At 52.8% G+C, this 19,350-nt stretch overlaps 1 protein-coding gene across 1 annotated transcript in view; it reads left to right on the top strand.

The window, feature by feature from the left end:
• Positions 1 to 19,350, top strand: part of DSCAML1 (DS cell adhesion molecule like 1) — a 273,736-nt gene that overhangs the window by 179,701 nt on the left and 74,685 nt on the right. Inside the window, exons 9-11 of the mRNA XM_054049478.1 lie at positions 7,139 to 7,417; positions 7,974 to 8,093; positions 9,241 to 9,417. Coding sequence (XP_053905453.1) covers positions 7,139 to 7,417; positions 7,974 to 8,093; positions 9,241 to 9,417 — 576 coding nt within the window. The remainder of the gene's footprint in view (positions 1 to 7,138; positions 7,418 to 7,973; positions 8,094 to 9,240; positions 9,418 to 19,350) is intronic.

Below are 19,350 nucleotides of genomic sequence, written 5' to 3'. Positions count from 1 at the left end.
CTGTGGGATGAAGGTCGATAAGCCAAGCAGGGAAGTGTCTTGCTCCATTGGACACACCATGGGCTCTTCGGCCAAACCGTGGCCTTGCAATGCAAACGTTACATGGGTCCAAGATCAATTCCCATCCTTCTGGGTTAGCTACTGCAGCCCCCGTGAATTAGTTCAGTTCCTGCCGCTCCCTCTGCTGCCCCTCTCCATAGCGTATCTATTTCCCATTACAAGCAATGGAGCAAGAATTGACAGTGTAAACACAAAGGCTTAAAACATCTAACCTTTGCTCAGATCACCTTCGTTGGGGTTTTGCTGTGTGTGTTAGCTTTTAAAAAAATAATACACTCAGTCTTCTGAGCGTACAGAACATCTTAAAAGCTTCTACAACCCATCAATTATTCAGCCCCATTCAGGGAGCTATCAGTCCTAATGAATTGAATCTGATGCATTCCATTCCAGTGACTTGCTGAGATTGTGTTATGAGCGTGCAATGCTACAGTATCTTCCATCCTCAGGGTTGTCGGGGCTCCTCAGCCTGTCGCCAGCTCGGTGGGTGCAGTAAATCATTTCGACAAACACAGCCACAGCAGGGGAGAGAGAAGGGCAGTTCTTTCTCTCCGTCTCGTGGAGCCGAGTATTTCTGGAATGCCCTTCAGTTCTGCAGTGGGTTTTGTTCTGAGGCCCCATCCTTCATATCCTCATTAGGAATTGGGTTAGCAGGAGCATGCATCCATGCTGATTATGGATTCTGCCACTTGATTAGCTAGTACTGTCCTCCAAGACTTTGCAAAAGGAACATGGAGGAAGCTGTGTACTGTAGATGGCATGGATCAGAGAGCTGCAGAAAGGCCTTCTCTGTCATCGGGAGCCCTACAGGGTTGGTAACTGCGCTGGGTGTCTTTGCTAGCAGGAGCTTTTTTATTTTGGAAGCCACCACCCCTGAAAGGGATTAACACAAGCTCTCAAGAGGACACAGTGCATTCAGCAGCACTTGCTAGTGCGCTAAAGTTAATGGGCTGCAAGGCATCCTGGCGATTGGTCACGCAGGGTGCAGGGGAATTCCAAGTGAGGATACCTTGGGTGAGCTCCTTGTAGCGTAGGCTCAGGGTGGACAGTTTGGAAGTGTGGCAATAAGACACCTGTTGTCCGTAGGTTTGGGAGCCGCTTATGCTTGTGTGAAATGAGTGTTAGGAAAGCTGGGAAGAGGGAGAAGACATTTGCATTTCTTCTTCTTCTTGTCACAAATCCCTTCTGTACCTTACGCTTCATGCAACAGTTTATCTGAGATTTTATTGCTGGTTTGAGCTTTACAAAACTCACTGGGCTCCTGTGGGGAGAGCTGACCCTTGTGGATTGTCAATACAGGTTTACCGTAACAAAGCCAAACTTGGAATGAAACCATCATGCTTTCTGAGAAAACCATGTGAAATTCTGAGCTTGCACCAAACCCTAAATCTCTCCTGCTTCACTCAGGGATAACAATCTCAGCAACGTCCTATACACCTGCATAGTCTAGTGTAGGTGCTAAAGCTCGGGACAAAATGTCCATAAGCTGGCATGGTGTTTCGGTGTGAAAGGGGTGGGCTTACAAGGAGCACCTGGAGATGGCAGTGGAGAATGCCGTGTCTGTGTGTATCTCTGAGATGCGGCTACATTGAGGAATGGAACCTCCCAGCAAAAGAACTCAGTCTGCAAAGGCAAGCGGGAGGAGTCTCCTCACTTGAGACACTTTGAGAACTAGGTTGGCCAAAGCACTAGGAAAACATTTCAGCAGGGGACCTTCGTTAGCCCACCGGCCTCCCCCCCCTCACTTCTCTGGCTGCGCGGGCCAGTGGTATGTTTTTGTTAGCTAGCAGTACAATTTTTCTTTACCGACGCTCCCCGGGTTACGCAAACCCGCACTTATGGAAAAAGTTCCATAAGCTAGAAAGTGGTTTTGGGGTTTTTTTTGCATAATGGTCGGGTATACGTTCCCGACTTATGCAAAATTCGAGTTACGCAAGGCGTTCCGGAACAGAATGCTTGCGTGAGTCGGGGAGCGTCCGTATTTCTCTGTGTGTGTCTGTGTGAGAGAGAGAGAGCAAGATAGAGCCTATGTGGGCGTGTGCACATAAAGCATAACGTAATTCAACTTTTCTCAATCTCAGAGAATGTAAGTGTGCTGAAGCTGAGCGGCAGATCCGTATATTCTGGGTTCCCATTGATAGGCAAACCCTTCAGAGCCTGGATTTACTGTCTTGATCAGGAGTTGGTGACAGTTGTAGAAAGTTGAGCTGATTTAAATGTTCTCCGGTCTGGCTGACAGGGCCATCCTGGTTGGAAGGGAGACGTGTTTATTTCATCTGCAGCATGGCTGGTTAGAATTTATACCAGAATTTAGATGTTGTTTATTTATTTATATCTGTATTGGCCATCAGAGAAAAGATCCATGGGGAAAAAATGGAAAATGCCCTGGAAAACAATCTGAGCTGCTCCAAAGACCAGCGTCAATAAATATAACTATATACATATCGACTATGCAATGGCATGGAATGCTGAAAAGCTTTTATTGCCACAAGTGCCGGGTGGCCGTATTAAGTGCCACAAGTGAGTTATGCAGGTTTTCCGAAGCAAGTGATGGGATAAGCTTTATAGCACCCCTTGCACCTGTGCCTAGTGTGTTCGGGCTAGTTTTTTAAAATCTTCATCCTGTTTTTAAGCCTCCAGCTACTTTTCAGTCTTCGGGGGCTAGTCGCTTTTGAGCTGATGCCGTGGGTGTGCTCGGCATAGAGGTCTCCCCGGGAGCGGCGTAAATGCGGGAATTGCTTGGGACAGGAAGGACTTTGAAGTGCTTTCTCTGGCCGCTCCCTGCAGTGGTATGACTAGGGGACATGCAGTGGAGTGGGGAGCAGTAATGGTTTGGGGATGGCTGCGTTACCCACGTTCCTACAGCGTCACCTCGTACTGACCGCCAGGCCAAGCTGAGGGTGTGGGACCAAGTCTCCTCGCCCTGGGACCCAGTTCTGTCAATGGTGCTGCCTAGACTGGGCTGAACTAAGGGTGTGTCTACACTGCAGCTGGGAATGAGCCTCCGAGCTCGGGCAGACAGACTTGCACAGCAGGGCTCCAGTTAGCACGCTAAAAATAGCCGTGTGGACGTTCTGACTTGGGCTTGGGCTGGAGCTGGGGCTGGGGCGCTGATGCCTACGGGGTCCAGCTCGGGGTTCAAGCCAGAACGTCCACACTGCTATTTTTAGCTCGCTAACCAGAGCCCGGCTAGTGCAAGTCTGTCTGCCCGAGCTTGGGAGGCTTGATCCCCGCTACAGTGGAGAGGGAGCCGAAGAGGCACCGATCCAAAGTCCTGACCACAAATGTAACCCTCTTGCCCCAGGGCCAGGGCTGAGGAGACGGACCCTGTGCACACAGCCCAGGGCTGGGTGAATGGGCCCTGTATTGTGCTAATTAGGGGCCTACTAGAAAAGCAGAGAGACAAGACAATCTTAGGAAACAATTGGAAAGTGAAAAGCAGTGGGTTCAGCTCAGCCGTGTGCGCCCAAGTGACAATGTCTTGGTGCCCCACTGAGGTCAGCAGCTTCTTGTGATCCAGAGGAGGTGAGCATGAGATAGCCCTTCCACCTGGAGTGATGGAAATCCCCCACCCCCGGTCCTGCCCCATTCTGTATCAGCAGTTACAGTAAAATCTGTTTTGGCTGTAGTCTCTTGGAGTGCAATGATCTCCACACTCTCCATGGAGTGTCGGTTTTAGGCTCCAACAGTTTCACATTCCAGCCCCCAAATACTGCTCTTGATTTCATTTGTGCAATGTCGTTTAGAATCCCTGTCTCTTTCGTGGCCCAGCCTTCTTGCTCATCCAAGTTCTTGCAGCTTCTGGGAGACATGGAGCCCTGAACCCCACAAGCCATCAGCTGTCGCCTCTGGGACCTCTTGTCCTTAGTGGTCTCTTTGTCTCCTCTGACAGCACTGTCAGAGCGTCCTCCCCCCGGGATCCGCCCTAACAGCTGTGCTCGCTGTTCCAGGCAGCAGACTAAACCTGTACTCTTCTTTTAACCTAATTGTGTGTGGATTTGGTGCTCATGATTTTAAATAGCGATACTCAGAGCCAAGTCTGGACTGGGCTAACACCTACACAAGCTTTCTCTGCGAAGGAATCCCTGAACACCAGTGCACCTGCTCCCTCACCCGCACTGCCGTGTGACCCACTTCTGTGACTCTCCCAGCCCTGCGGCCTCACTTCAGGCCTGACCTGCACTCCCCTGTCCAGTTAATTCCAATCGGGCATGCTGGCTCCACCGTCTGGGATGAGACCCCCACATCCCCTTGTGAATTACGAGGCTCTGAAGTCCAGGTCTGTAGAGTAAACGGGCTCGTGCATTTGTGATCCCTTTCCTGAGCTGCCGTAGCTGCGTTGTGCTCTTGCTGAGCACGCGGGCGCTCCAGAGAGAGGAGAATTCGTAGTTGTCCCAACATCAAGAAGTTAATGTCGAATATAAAAAACCCTTTAAGCGCAGGCTGGTGTCAAGGAGAGTTAGAAGCGGGGAGGTTCCTCTGCCGAATTCTTGCTGGGGCTGTGTTGTTCTGTTGGTGTTTAAAGAGGCCTGTGGGGTGTGCTGGGAGAGAGTATTGCACGGATACACAAACCCTCCTCCCCTCTGCAATAGACTGCAGAGCATACACAATTAATTATTCATTAATTATGGAAAACAGGCACTGCTGGCTCCATGGCTCCAGCTTCTTGAGTCATTCCTCTGCAGCTGACCTAATGGAGCAGGCTCGTCCCATTGGAAAGAGGTTCTCCTGCCTCTATCTGCTCGACATCCCAGGGCTTGGACTGAGCCTGGCGCTTCGCACTGTTGGCTGCTTCGCTGCAGTTTGTGTTTCAGGGAAGCTGCGAGCAGGGTAGCAGTTATCTGGTTATCTCCTGTTCTCTGCAATTCCCTGACTACTGTATAGGATGGCAGGAGAGGAGCTGTCCTGGCATTGCACCATGGGGTGTGGTGAGGGAGCAGTATCTCAGAACCACGAAGGGAGAGATGCTCTTGTTGTTAGAAAGCGGCTAAACCAGAACCTCCTTGCATTTCATTTAGCCACTGGCCTGGGGAATAACGTTAGCTCTGGCTTCCTTCCCGCCTACCACGAAAGAGCGGTGTCAGGCTATGGGAGGGAGCGGGAGCCAGGTTTCCTCAGTTCTGTTTCCAGATCAGCCACAGGCACGTAGCCTTAGACAGGTTACCTCCCAGACCCTCAGTCTTCCCAATCTGTACAATGGGGTAGTGATATTGTCTTACATCGTTGGAGGTTGGGAGCCTTCATTAATCCTCAAACAGAAGATGCCAGCAAAAGGCTCTTAGTAGTATTGGCATTCTGCTGTTAAAGATCCAGTGACTAAAGATTTGGCTCAAAGAGGGGAGGATGGGCAGCTTGAAAGTGAGGAAGAGAACAAGGGTTGAAATGCAAACTCCGCATAACCGAGCAGGGGGATAACGCCAGCACCTGCTGGACTGACTTGGGAAGAGTGCAATGGACACACTCAGGCTTACACACTTGCAGAGGATGTGCTAGAATCACCTTTGGACACCAGTGCTTTCAGCCCCCCTCCTGTCACACTCACCTGTTCCAACCTCTCCCGCCACTTCGGCCTGCAAGGAGCGGCTAGTGGTGGGAAGGTGACACCTGCAGCTGCCTTGCTGGCACGTCCCCAATCTCTGCTTGAGACCTCCCTGTCCCCCATCCAGGCCCCCAGCAATGCCACCGTCCCGGGAGGCTCCCGCTCACTGTGTGTGTGAAAATAGCGTTTCGCTAGAGAACACGTTAACAATGATTTATGCCATGAATGGATGGTTCCCCACCTCTGTCTCCGCATCCCCTCTCAGAGCTCCGTCCCTGTCCTTACTGGGGCCAGGCACGGCAGTGATGGGCCCTGGATAGCTGGAGAAGAAAGGAGCTGAAGGTGCACATGTTGCGTCATGTGGATCAGTTCCCGGTTAGGGGCTTCAGCTTTCAAAGAAAACAGCGTCTTATTTCTGCCAAGGAGACAATTGGCAGCCGGTTAATTTAATTATGGAGCCTGCTGAAAGGAGAGCGCATCTACCAGGTGCTGGGCCTTGTTAAGCCAATTGTCTACCTCTTGCTCCTTGCCTTCCCCTCCTGCCGTTGGCTGGAGATACTGCCATTGTCTCAGGCATGGGTTACACTAGGAAATTATGTTGGTATAATTACATCGTCGCTCTCTCAGGTGTGAAAAATCCTCACCTCTGAGCGACGCAGTTAAACCGACCTCGCCCCCAGTGTAGACAGTGCTGGGTCAACAGGAGAATTTTCCTGTCAACCTAGCTCCGGCCCCACAGGGAGGTGGATTACCTCTACCAAGGGGAGAACCCCTCCCTTGGTGTAGGTAGTGTCTTCACTGAGGTGCTACAGCAGCGCCGCGTTTGAAGTGGAGACAAGCCCTAAAGTTCTCATAAAGATAATGGTTGGTCTGGTAGCCTTTGCCTTCAAGAAAAGCATCAAAGTGCTTTGCTAGCAGCAGATAAACGCTGAGGAGGAATTTCAGCCAGCACACGCAGAGGGGTTCAGTGCAGACCTTCCCATGTGGGTGCCTGGTGGATCTGATCCCTCGGGATTTGTCTGTATCTAACGTAGACTGTGGTTCTTTGAGATGGATGAAGTGTCCCTTAGTTCCCTACTCATAGACATCTTTCACCCTCTGCTGAGAGTGCTAACTGTTGGAATAAAAACCTCCTTGTTTCCAGCAATGAGGGCCATCTTGGCTGATGGGACGATAGATTTGTCACAGATGTCGCCATGAGACATAACATCACTCATGGCACAGAGCCCTCAACTTGCGGCCAGGCGGGCCCCTTAAAGGCATGTTAAATTGCCCTGGCATGACATGGTGGGTCAGCAAAATGGAACCGATACACCCACCGTGAGTGGGACTCATGGGGCACACTGTGTGGCCACAAGGAAGGTGCTGGGTTCGGTTCCCCACAGTGAGAGTGGGCGCAGCAGCTCCTTGGACGCCGGAGGAGTTGGGTCTACTCCCCACAGGGCTGAATTTGCCCCAGTGACTTTCAGGATGAATTTTAAAATGATTCTGGGTCCTTCTTCCAAACCAGGCTCCTCATTGTTTTGCTCCTTGCCTTGCCAGTCCCTCCCCTGATCCAGCCCTTCGAATTCCCACCGGCCTCCATCGGCCAGCTCCTCTACATCCCCTGCGTGGTCTCCTCGGGGGATATGCCCATCCGCATCACCTGGCGGAAGGATGGGCAGGTGATCATCTCTGGCTCGGGGGTCACCATCGAGAGCAAAGAGTTCATGAGCTCCCTGCAGATCTCCAGCGTCTCCCTCAAGCACAACGGCAACTACACGTGCATCGCCAGCAACGCCGCCGCCACCGTCAGCCGTGAGCGGCAGCTGATCGTGCGAGGTGAGAGCTTGGGGCGGGGCTGTGCACGCTTGTAATAATAATAATAATTAATGGAGATATCCCATCTCCTAGAACTGGAAGGGACCTTGAAAGGTCCATCGAGTCCAGCCCCCTGCCTTCACTAGCAGGACCAAGTACTGATTTTGCCCCAGATCCCTAAGTGGCCCCCTCAAGAATTGAACTCACAACCCTGGGTTTAGCAGGCCAATGCTCAAACCACTGAGCTATCCCTCCCCCTTGTAGTTCTGTCCTCTGAGCATCATCTGTTGTTAGGGCCTTGTTCCTGGGGGGCGGGGGGGCAGTTGCAAACCGAAGCAGCCTGTGCCCTCTTTGGGGGTGAGTGAGACGGAGGTAGAGGATGGCGGGAGGAGAGAGACATTCAGAGGCATAGATGGGAGAGAAAAGAGCGCTGCAGGTGGGGTTTGAAACGAGGCAGCAGGACAGAGACAGCACCGGTGAGACTGCAGCGGTACGGGCAGGAGGCATGTGCCGCTGAATCAGCGAGATGAGCCCGCCAAGAGCCATGGTGATCATGCTGTTCTTCCACTTTCCCCAGTGCCGCCTCGTTTCGTGGTCCAGCCCAACAACCAGGACGGCATCTATGGCAAAGCAGGGGTGTTGAACTGCTCTGTGGATGGGTATCCCCCTCCCAAGGTCATGTGGAAGCATGCAAAAGGTAGGTGTGAGCGATGGTCTCTCACGCGTGTGACGCCTGGCTGGGGGAAGGGCCCGTTCGCGGTGGCTGCTCTGCCTGGGCGAAGGGGACACTTGAGGAGTGAAAAGGCACATGGCAGCGGCCGTGGCCGCTCCTCTCTGTGGGGGTTTCCTATCCCATGACAGCCCTTACAGGGGCTCTCCTCAAGGCTAGTCACTATCCGGTAGTTGTCTAGCACCCCCTTGCTAAGGCAGCATGTGATATTGCTCAACTGGGATTATAGCTCACTAGGATCCCACCCGCTCCGCTCGTGCAAGAGCCCATCGTGTAAAGGGGCCAACTTGTAAGCGTGCCACACATGGCTGTGCATGGAGCCTGCATATGTGTATTCCTCCTTGCCCCAGCCTCTGAGCCCGTTCCAGAGGAGAGCTGAGGAGACTGATCAGGCATTTTAGAAAGGAAATAGCAAACCTTTTCTCCGCTGGCCCCTATGGGCTGCAGCCCCTCCCTGCCACATACACCCTGGCACAGCGTGGTGCCGATAGTGCTCAGCCCTCGGGGCCCATCCGCAAGGGCTCATGGGAGAGAGCGCTGATGGTTTGTAAAATCCCAGCGCAGGTCAGCGTCTTGTAACCAGACCTTTCCTCGCATCTCTGTCCTGGGGCTTTTCAGCCTGTCCGGTCTGGAAGTTCACTCTTCTACCGCAGCTGCTGCTGGCGCTTGGATGCCGTTCTGGGGGTGCCATTGTGAAGCTTGACACATTTAAATCTCTCCCTCTCCCCAGCAGGCATGGCTCTTTTCCCCTTCTTCTGTGCTGTGGAGGGAGGTGAAGCCAGTCTGGTGCCACTTTTGCTGGTGGCCTACGTCTTTTATCCTCCCGCCATCGTGGACGGTGGTGCGAGCCGGGTTCTGAGCCTGCGCACGGCAGGCAGCTGAGCGTGCAGACCCAGCCGGGAGCTCGTGCTCTCTATGGGACTCTCCCAGCAATGGCAGCTGTCTTTTCTCTTGAACGCCTCTGGGTAGAGAGATGTCAGGGAAGGCTGAGGGGGACGCGTTAGAAATCTGGGGGACATTTCAAAGCAACAGACAATACCAGTCTCAGGTGCCCCTAAACCTTCTCTGCCTTAGCTGTGTCCTCTGAGGATTGTTTCTTCGTGTCTCCTCCTAGGAAGCGGGAACCCCCAGCAGTACCATCCTGTGCCCCTCACGGGCCGCATTCAAATCCTTCCCAACAGCTCACTGCTCATTCGCCACGTGCTGGAGGAGGACATTGGCTATTACCTTTGCCAGGCCAGCAACGGCGTGGGGACGGACATCAGCAAGTCCATGTTCCTCACTGTCAAGAGTAAGTAACTCAGCCATTTCACAGCGTGTCCGAGGTGGGGAGAGCAGGGGCGAACCAGCCAGGGGGCAGAGGGGAGAAGTCCCCCCCTCCAATTGAATGCAGAGAGGAAAGACGAGGGGAAGCAGGGAACAGATGCAGTGTTTGATGTGCCCCCTAACCTGTGTGGCCTGCAATGTTTGGAGGGAGAGAGCCAATGTGGGGAAAGGACAGCAGCACAGTGGGGAAGAGAGGAGGTCAGTTACTTGAGGAGCCACATTGTGTGCTGGGCGTCAGGATGCGGCCGGGATGCCAGGAAAGCCGGGGTTCCAGTGAGCTCAGGAAATTGGAATGCAGAGTCCCTAGAAACACCAGAGAGAGAAGAGAGACTCAGGCATTGGAGACATGTGTGTGGTAAAACCTAGGGAGCCGGGGAAACCGGCTAGAGGGTCTCCGTGGAATGCACAGACTCCGTAACAGTGGAGGTGGTCCCTACTGCTTCGCAGCAGGACATTGCACGAACACGGGCCTTGGAGGTTGTCTGTCAGGTTATTTGATTTTCACAGAAAATTTTTCCAGTTGGAAATTTTGACAAAGAATGTCATCGAAATTTCAAACGTTTTTGATCAGCTCTCCCTCGGGGGACCTTCCCCCCAGCAGCAGGGGCACCCAGAGAGCTGAATGGCTGGTACAGAGATCCTGGGGCCATTGTGGGAGTGGTTATGCTGCAGAGTGTGGGGGCAGTTGCCCTTGGTGAGGGGATCAGTGGGGTTCTGCAGGGGTGAATGGGGCCCTTTACAGGCTGCCAGGATTGCATCTCAACGTCTGGTTTTGGGGGTCAAATTTTCTTAGATTTCAGGGGGTGCCTTGTCTCCTGTCTGTACAGTACCTAGTGTGCTGCGGGGGTTGGCAAGCAGAGGGGAGTGAGAAATGCAGCGTCTAGGTGGGTTTATGTCCCCTGTGTCTCTGGGCCTGTGTCTCTCCCCCACTGCCTCATGCCCCAGCTCGGTCTTAAATCGAATCCCCGGGGGCCGGGTGGACGGTAAAGTTCCAAAACTCCTGGGCACTAAAGACGACACCTGGTCATTTTCAATCCTATGTGTTGCTACTTGGTGCAGGGGATCGCTGTGCAGCCCAGCCCATGTGTGCTGGCTGCGGGCCAAGCTCTCCTCGCTGGAGCGGTGTGTCTCCGCCAGCTCGGGGCAGTGTCATCTGATAGCTCCCTCCCTCCTTTTATATTTGGAGATTCTTTATCGCACGCAAAGCCCTTCCCGCCTCGGCAGAGCAGCACGCGAATTCCTGGCAATCAATGCAAGGGAGCTGAAAGAGGGATTGATTCCTATCCCCGGGGAGCTGCTTCCCTTACACTATCAAAAAACACTTTGTCCTTAATAAAACCGGGCAATCAATCTACATCATCTGAGGGGAAAGGAGGCAGGGAAATAGCTTTGCTAACCCCCTGCGCATGGGCCTGGTAGTGTTGTTAGACACCTTGTTCGCCCTGCACGCGGTATTGGATTCCTCGCTCGCTGCTGTCAGTGCAATAGATAATCTCCAGCTCCTTTTGGTTTAGTTTTGTTGTTGCAAGAGCTTAAATCTGAAAGAAGCAGAAGAATATCCCAACTGTGCCCATTACTGCAGTGGTTCACTCCTGTCACTCGAGTTAAGACCGTGTCACGGCTCCGTTGCAGATCGTCAGATGTTCAGGGCTTTATTACCAGGCTGTGAAACAATATCACGCAGGGCTGCAGCGAGCCCTTTGAGCTATTTATTCACCAAATTTCACAGGTTGGTACTTCCTGCCTTTAAAGAATGTAGCGTTGCTGTGTGTGGCTGAACAGCTGTCCTGTTCCGTTCCAGTGCGGAGCCCTTCACGGCTTTGGTAAGCTAATTAGCACAAGTAACAGCCGTGTTAGTCTGTATCTGCAAAAAGAAGAACAGGAGTACTTGTGGCACAAGTAAAGTCTTTGAGCTCCACGGGGAGAAAGGCAGTCTGGACAGGCTAACCATTAATGGCCCACGCTTTCCCCTTAGTCCTTGCACGTACACAACTCTTAGTGGAGTCAATCAGAGCGTTGCCTGAGTGAGGACTTCAGGATCTGTCCCTTCATGATTTTTATTATTTAAGATGCATCTTTCCCCCAGCCGGTTGGTTATGAAGCTTCAATCCAGAAAATACATGTGAGTAAATCTATGCCTGTCTAATTTACTTCAATGGCACTACTCACATGAATAAAGTTACTCCTGTGCATAAGGGCTCATAGGATCAGACCCTTATGGTGGCATATTAGGGGACTGGCAGGGGTTGGACAGAGGTTTTAGACCCACTCACTGGTCCAGGCCCAGCCTGTCCCACGTCTTGAGGCTGTCTGCCAGCAGGTTGAATCCGGCTGTGCTCAGGTTTGGTAGGAGTTGGGGGATTATTTCCACTAGCTTTAAATGGGGCCAGCCAGCACTTGATGCTTACTGCACCCAGGGTCTCCTATTTGTATTTGTATGCACGAAGGTTTTCATTACAAAATACACATGATTGAGTCTGCCCTAGCCTGGGCCATGCGGCCGCCCCAACTCCAGCTGGGGCTGGCCTCCCTACCTTGGCATTCCCGAATCCCTGCACTCGGCGCTTATCAGTTCCCAGGCAGGACTCAGATGTTCAAAATTGGTCGAAAAAATGAAATGAACAGACTGGCTCTGGTCGCCCCTTCACCAAGGTCTTTCCCTCCCTTCCCTCACATGTGTTAATTTCTCCTGTGGATTGATTAATTGAAAAGAGCAACTTCAAACAAAATACTTCAATAAAATGCAGGTACAAAGCGCAGGCGATTAATCCAGAGTGAATGTGCAGAACTATGCAGAGTGTGAACTGTCGCCTCATCCCCTCTACCTTGTGTAATTGCATCCCAGGACAGGTTGCTTGCTGACTTGAATAGCACATAACCTTATTATGCATGTGCTCTTAGGTTTCTCGGAGACCTCGGCAGCCTTTGAAAAGGCTCGACTGACTAGGTAGACAAAGCGCCACAGCCAATTAAACGTTATAAGGGTTCTTTGTTTTGTTTCATTTTTTTGATTTTGTTTAGCGAAATGTCAGGCCAATTAAAGTGAGATCAGTGCGAGCTTTCATTTAAAGGCAGGTCGCTGTGGATGGAGTCAAATGAAAGTTAATCAGAGTCCAAACAAAATGTGCTTGTGTGCGGAAGAGAGATGGGGACTGGCCTTTTAAAGCCACGTTGCTGAGAAGGGTCCAGAGGCGGCTTATATGTGGGGAAGGTTCTGTGTCTATGTGCTACGTGCCCAGATACTGCAGTGATGGACACTGTGCAGATCCTCAGAATGGAGAGAGTGTGTCCCATGTAGGGAGTTATGGGGGGGGCTTGGAGCCCTGCGAACTCACCAGCCCCAGAAACATTGAGCTGCTGCTTTTGTCAGTTGGCAAGTGAAGAAAATGGCTCGGGTTCTATCCTCCTTGGAAGTTTAACCCCTTGGGTTGCCTTTTCTCAACCCTTCTTTCCTGCCTTTAACAAACACTGGGTGGAAGCTGTGAGAGCCTGCCAGTGGGCCGAAGGTAGTACCGGGCTGCGTGACAGCTCCCAGGCTGCGGGACAGAACGTATGTGCGCTCCTGAAGGAGTATTGTCTAGTGGTCCGGACTCTTGGGTGCTTGTCTCCGCTCAGCCGCTGGCTTGCTGTATGCTCCTGGGCCAGTCTCTGTTTCCCCACCTGTTAGATGGGGATAATGCTACAGGCATCACAGAGATGGTTTGGTACAATTTATGGTTAGTAAAGTGCCTTGGGGTTTGTAGAAGCTTCTGTGTAAGCATCCCAAGTAATTGTTGTTAATGTTGGTATGGTTCTTCCCACAGAGACACCGGGGAGGGGAGGAGGGGGACGCTGTTCTGCTCAGAACATAAGTCGGTGAGTCTCTCTTGGGTGGATTGAGACATGAGAGGCTCTTAAAACTTGGGGGTTTCCCTCTGGAAATGCAAATTCAGTATTGATCTATTTTATTCCCTGTGCCCTTAACCCAGTCATTGAGCCTGCTCCAGATAGCACCTGTCCTGGGCCAGTGTAATTTTGGCAAGGAAGTTTCACATTTTAGGGGAAGTGTTTTTGGTCGCAGGCTGAGTTTACTAAAGGGGGAAAGGCAGGTGTTAACCGTTGCTCAGGTGTTTGGAATGGGAGAAGTAAGCCTGGGGGACGGTTCAGAGAGCAGAGTGCCGGTGAGGAGATCAAAGGAGCAGGAGCACAATTCTGCACCATGCTGGGTGTCGAGAGAGAGGGGGCCTGATCCTCATTGGGTGGGAATTCGGTGCATGTTGCTGTGATGGAGCGATGCCAGTTTGCATCCACTGAGCATCTGGTCCGGTGTGTACGTGCTGCGCTTAAGAGATGGGGCATCTCCCCTGGGGATGATTTGAGGCTGCTCCTGTACCCTTGTTCTGTGTCTGCAGTGCAAAGGCCAGGTGCATTCTCTCCTTGCCAGCCCAGGAGTGATCTCTGATAGTCCTGTCTCTGCTGCAGCACAGATGCTAGCCAGGTTAATGCAGCTCGTATCGGTAAGTTGAGGGGAGAGGAGGAGCAGGCTGAGAAAGCTGTGTCTGTCGTTCTGTCTGGGCCATGCCTTGCCGCTCTCTTGTGGAGTGTGCTGCAGTGAACTGTTAAGGCAGCAGTCCCATTACCTTCCTGAGGACCCTGCCGGCCCATCAGCTTGGAGGGCCTCCATTTTCGGATACAGATTTCTGCTTCAAGATGGCTGCTGCAGCAGAGCAAGTCACACACTGTGCTCTCTTGGGGAGATGCTGCATCTGTTCATTCGTGTTCCCGCTAATCTGAAATAAAAGGTGCAGAGACTTAAAGGGACACGCTTTGTGTGTGCAGAAAACACGGCAGCAGGAGTGAAAACCAACAGCGCCGCGGGACAGCTCGGGTTGCTGTTTGCAAGACACATTTTGGAGAGGGGGTGCGGCCTTCAGTTGCTGTCAGACCCTGCCCTAGTCCCCCCTCCAGTGGCTTGAGCTCATTTTCAGGCAGTACTGCTTCCGCCGCCTTTGCTACCCCTCCTCCCTCCCCCAACCCGGTTCCCTGTCAGCTGGTTTGACAATGACACGAGTACAATATTGAAGATTGCAGAGGGCCATCACCTTTCCTTTGGAGAGATGATCAAGTGTCTGGATAATAGGCCAGCAATCAGTATGTCTACAGCATTTACAGAGAAGTGGAAAAGCATCTGAAACAGCTTCCCTCTTCGGCTGAGTCTGCGGAGCATGAGATCAGAAGTGCTTAAAAAGCCCACGGGTCAGGGGTCTCTTTGGGCCTCCGTCTAACTGTCCGTGTTCCCCAATGTCTCTGACATGCCGCCGCAGAATGAGTGGGGGCCGGAGAGATGACAAGAGGGTGGGAACGGAAGTTTTGATACCATCGTGCTTCTTTTTGGACTATGGATTTTCAGACTTCATAAGATAAAAGCATCATTTTATTGACTGCTTCATCAAAGCCTAGACTGTTCGCGCCTAGGCCAGCCTCGCGCTCGGGGGAGCAGCACCCTCCTATTTGTGTAGCTCTGCAGGCCAGGGAGTGTCTGTACCGCCCCGGCACAATGGGGCCCACGCTTGGCTAGTCTCTAGGCTGTGTGTGTGTGATGATAACATAGTGAATTTATGTGCAGGGTTTTCTAAAGAGCATTTTTGCTCTGTGTGTGTTGGAGGCAAATGTAAGGTGATGTTGTCAAGTTTAAAATAACGATTTAAAACAAACAAAAAACCCTTCCTTGTGTAAAATTCCAGGAGTTTTAAGAATCAGATTCCTATTTCACCCGTAATGCTCTTTTTTAGGTTTCTGCACTGTCTTAGCTGGACAGCGAGCAGAAATCTGTCAGTTTTCTCCCTGGCCTTCATGCAGTGCTTGAGGACAGATTATGATGTCCTGACTCTGAGTTGTCCTGTCTGCTGTGAGGCAGGCCGAAGGCAATGGGGCTACTTATGGAGGACGATACTACTCCATGTGAGCAATGGTGTGGCAACTGGCCTGCAGCTTGCAAACGCTGCGGGGGAAGTTAACTATCCAAACAGCTGCTTTCGTCTCTATTAACCAATTCCCAGCATGGGAATATTACCGTACATTTTGTCCCCTTAAAGGTAGTGCTCAGGAGAGCGACCGTTGAAAGCTGTAGCCGGGCACAATTCTGACGTGAGCTGTGTCGATGCGCTGCACTCCAGTCATTTGAGTGCCTGAGCCTCTCCTGGCCAGTGCGTGGCTGCCAGGCAGCCAGTCTGTCCCAGGCGCTGTAGTGGTTCACAGACCTTCCGTTGGGCCTAGGCCGAGACCATGTAGTGAGCTAGGGCAGGATTGAAAGCATGCAGCAAAAGGGAGACTCTCCCTTTATACAGGCACTTAGAAACCCCTTCTCGCTGGGGCCGGGGGGGGGCACGGTGGAAGCTCTAGGTGTGGATCTTGCTGGGTGTGGAGCTCCTCGTTCGAGACGCTGAGTACCCTCAGCTCCCTTTGAAAGTCCCCGGGTGCTGGAGGGCGCTCAGTACCTGGCCTGGCCAAGGCCCTAAGTGGGAGTTGGGAGCTGGCGTGCACGTGTGTGTGCCCCCGCTCTGGCACATGCGTGCTCCCTGCCAGCAGGCCCAGCAGAGGCACCACGCTGGGATGTATTTGGAGGTTCGCTGTCAGTACTCCAAGAGCATAACTGATTGCTTCCATGCAATTTGAATTAATCTCATGCTTCAGGTGAAACTCAGCTAATCAGTGTAGACAAGAAGCTGAAATGGGTGCAATCAAATTAACATCACAGAGCCAGCTCTTAAAAAAAGCATCATTCTTTGTTGTGGTTTGCATTCGATTGTCACTCCAGCGTGGCGCTGCTTTCCTTACCCCCGGCCCGGGCTCAGGATGGCAGAACACACAGCGCGTTGACAATTCCCTTTGTAGCAATCTTATCTCTGCCCACCAAATGGGATCAGCCTCTTGTCTGTGTCTTGTTAACAAGAAACAGGGACACACAAGGGAAAAACAAGAAAAGGAAATGCTGTTTGGGGAGGAGGGGGCTGTTCTGGCTTGTGGTTTGGAGGGAGGAGATGAGGACATGGGGAGGGGGAGATTTTAGTAACTGCCAGAAAAATGGTTCCCAAAGGAAACCTTAAAAAACAACCACCCTACAAGGCACGTTCTAGCATATCAGCTGAACTCCTGACCCTGCCGTGGGCCGTGCTAGGAAGCCAACGGGGTCACAAACAGGGCACAGACTTGGGGGCTGAGCACCCGCAGCTCTGACAAATGGAGACATAAAGGTAGAAACTCTTCTGTGCCGGCACCTCCCCCACAAGGAAGAGCTCTTTCCTGGCATGACGCTTTGGTAGCGCCTTGAGTACTACAGCATTGTATATCGGGCCGCAGATCTTCCTACCGGGGCAGGGCCACCCTGCTAGATCTCAGGCTTGTCCGTCTGTCTGTCCAGCCTACCGTTTGTATCAAGGGATGCCATCTGACTCCCACGTGGGCAGTTAGTTTGGGATGCTGTCCTCCTGCTCACCTGTCTCTGGCCCCTCTGTGGCTGCTGCCGGGAGGGTGAGTCTGGGGCTTTGCTGGGAAAGCCGGAGAGGATTTGAGACCTTTGTGCAGACGCCTCTCAATGCCCTTTCCGCACCTGCGCTGACACGACTACAGCGCAGTACGTCACCGGAAAGTCATAAGGGGCCAGGGGTCCTCAGCTGCCTCAACTAGGTGCTGGGTTACACTCAGCCCACCCCAGAGGTGCAGGGCCATGCCGGCCTCACCGTCCCTATGGCCCTTCTGTGCTTTCCCTACTCTCTCTCTCACGCCTCAATCCCTCACCAACTGCCCTGTGCACAGGTGTGCTGGCTTCCCCCATCCTCGCCATAAGCTGAAATACAACATGGCGCAAGCAGCCCAGAATCCACGATGGGGCCAGAGCCACGACATGCAGGTCTGGGGTGGGGATGGAGCTGGATGTGTCTGCACTGCAGTCAGACACTCACAGTTGGCCCATGCCGCTGACTCGGGCGGACTGTTTCAGTGCCGTGTAGACGTACCAGCTCGGGCTGCAGTCTGAGCTCTGGGACCCTCCCACTTCACAGGGTCCTTGCATTGGGCTCTAGGCTGAGCCGAACGTCTCCACCAGCCCAAGCTCCGTGAGGCCAGTCAGCAGGCGTGGGCAGCCGTGGGTGTCTGATTGCAGTGCAGATCTACCTCTTCCTGTCTCCAGTCGAACGCATGAGAAGTGCTGATTTTGCTTTGAGCCTGTGGGTTCCTTTGAGCCTGCGATCTGGGAGTGGAGCGAACCCCAGGCCGGGCAGCACTGCACAACCTGGGCTGGGCAGCACACTGCTCTGAAGGAGAGAGCTGGTGCGGTAGGAAACATCTGCCCATGGAGTCTGCGTGACGCCTCAGGAAAAGAGCCTTGCAGGTGAATCAGGCCAGTGGAGTGGATTCTCGGGCCTCTCTCCTCACCGTCTTTGCAGCTCCTCTGCCCCCAGGGAGCTCAGCGCAGCCCATGCCGCGGTGGACGCTCAGCTGGAATCTCAGCCACTTGTCAAAACTATGTAGGCAGAGAGAGAGGAAATTATTAACAGAGAGAGACCAGGGCAAGAGACCTTGCACGAGAAGGGTTATTAACGTTCCACCCGCAGAGGGGAAGGGGTGCTGCTTGTCTGAACTTTTCCTTCTGAGAGCGGTAGAGTCGTGCTGTAAAGAGCAACTCTCCGCAGCCTGAGCCCAGGCCATGGGGAGGGCGATGTGACTCCATCCCTGTGGCCCAGAGGCACTGATGCCCCATGCCCCCAATTCATATTGCAAGGGGAGGTTAGGGAAGCCACGGCAGGGTGGGAGATCTGAATGATGCTGCTTGCTCCCCCGGTTTCCCCAGGGTGTGGCCTTGCCAGGAGCTGGCAGTCAGGACTCCTGGGTTCCAGTCCCAGCCATGCCTCATCATGTGACCTTGGGCACCACATCACCTCTGTACCACGGTGTCTCCAGCTGCATGCTGGGTCCCTGTAGGACCCCGTAACCAGGGAAAAGTGACTGACTTGCTGTGAGAGTCTTGGCTGGAAGGGCCTATAGAGACATGGAATGTTATTAGTCAGCATGTCATCACTTAACGCTGGAAATGTGAGTCCAGCCTGGAGCTGTTCCCCTGGGCATACCCATCCCACACACCCCTACCGCTGCCGCGCATGCCCAGGGCACTGTCCTCTAGGCCGTAACGAGCCCCCGTGTGTCCGGTGACAAGCCTCCGTGCCGCGGTATCCAGCTTCCATAAGGAGGTGGATGCTTCCAGGGTTTCCTCCATCAGGAGCTTTCCAGCCATCCCCAGCGAGGGCTGAGAGGCAGTAACAGCCACAAGCCGTGTCAGAACCCTTCCTCCCCTTCTCCGGCTGCGCCCCTGCCAGGGGAATTCCTGAAACCACGGTGCAGCAAACCTTGCACAGATGCGATGATTTAATTAGCTTGAGTGGCAGCGTTTGGTCCTGCTCCAGTGTCTGACAGAAGCCAGTTTTCCACCTGGCTCCAGCTCAGTGAGCATCCAGAACAGGTGCCCTGCAGGGTTTGAACTTGGAATGAAATAAGGGAAATTCTAGGGTACATGGTGGGGGAGGAGGTGTCACTTTTATTGTATCACCAGTTGTCGCATCTTTATCACGAGTCCTGCAGTAGTCAGTGTTTTCCTAAAGCCCCAGCTCCTGGAGTCCTGTGATGAGAGGAGAATTTTCACTTTCCTTTAAAATAAAAAGTCAATTTCTAGCCTTCCTGGTTGTAGCAAATAGCCTGAAAATGTGACCCAAATGCATCCTAGAGACTCAGACACCGGAAGACAAAGAAACCTCACCATTTATTATATTTTTAATCTCACTATTTTTAAGCCAGTCTCATGCTATTGGGGCCTGGCTCATGACTTGTGGAAGCATGGGGTTGGCTGTGCTGCAGCGTCATCCCTTGC

This window comes from Malaclemys terrapin, chromosome 15 (assembly GCF_027887155.1).
Source record: "Malaclemys terrapin pileata isolate rMalTer1 chromosome 15, rMalTer1.hap1, whole genome shotgun sequence".
NCBI classification, from domain to species: domain Eukaryota; kingdom Metazoa; phylum Chordata; order Testudines; family Emydidae; genus Malaclemys; species Malaclemys terrapin.
This window is presented reverse-complemented; position numbering and strand designations above follow the sequence as displayed.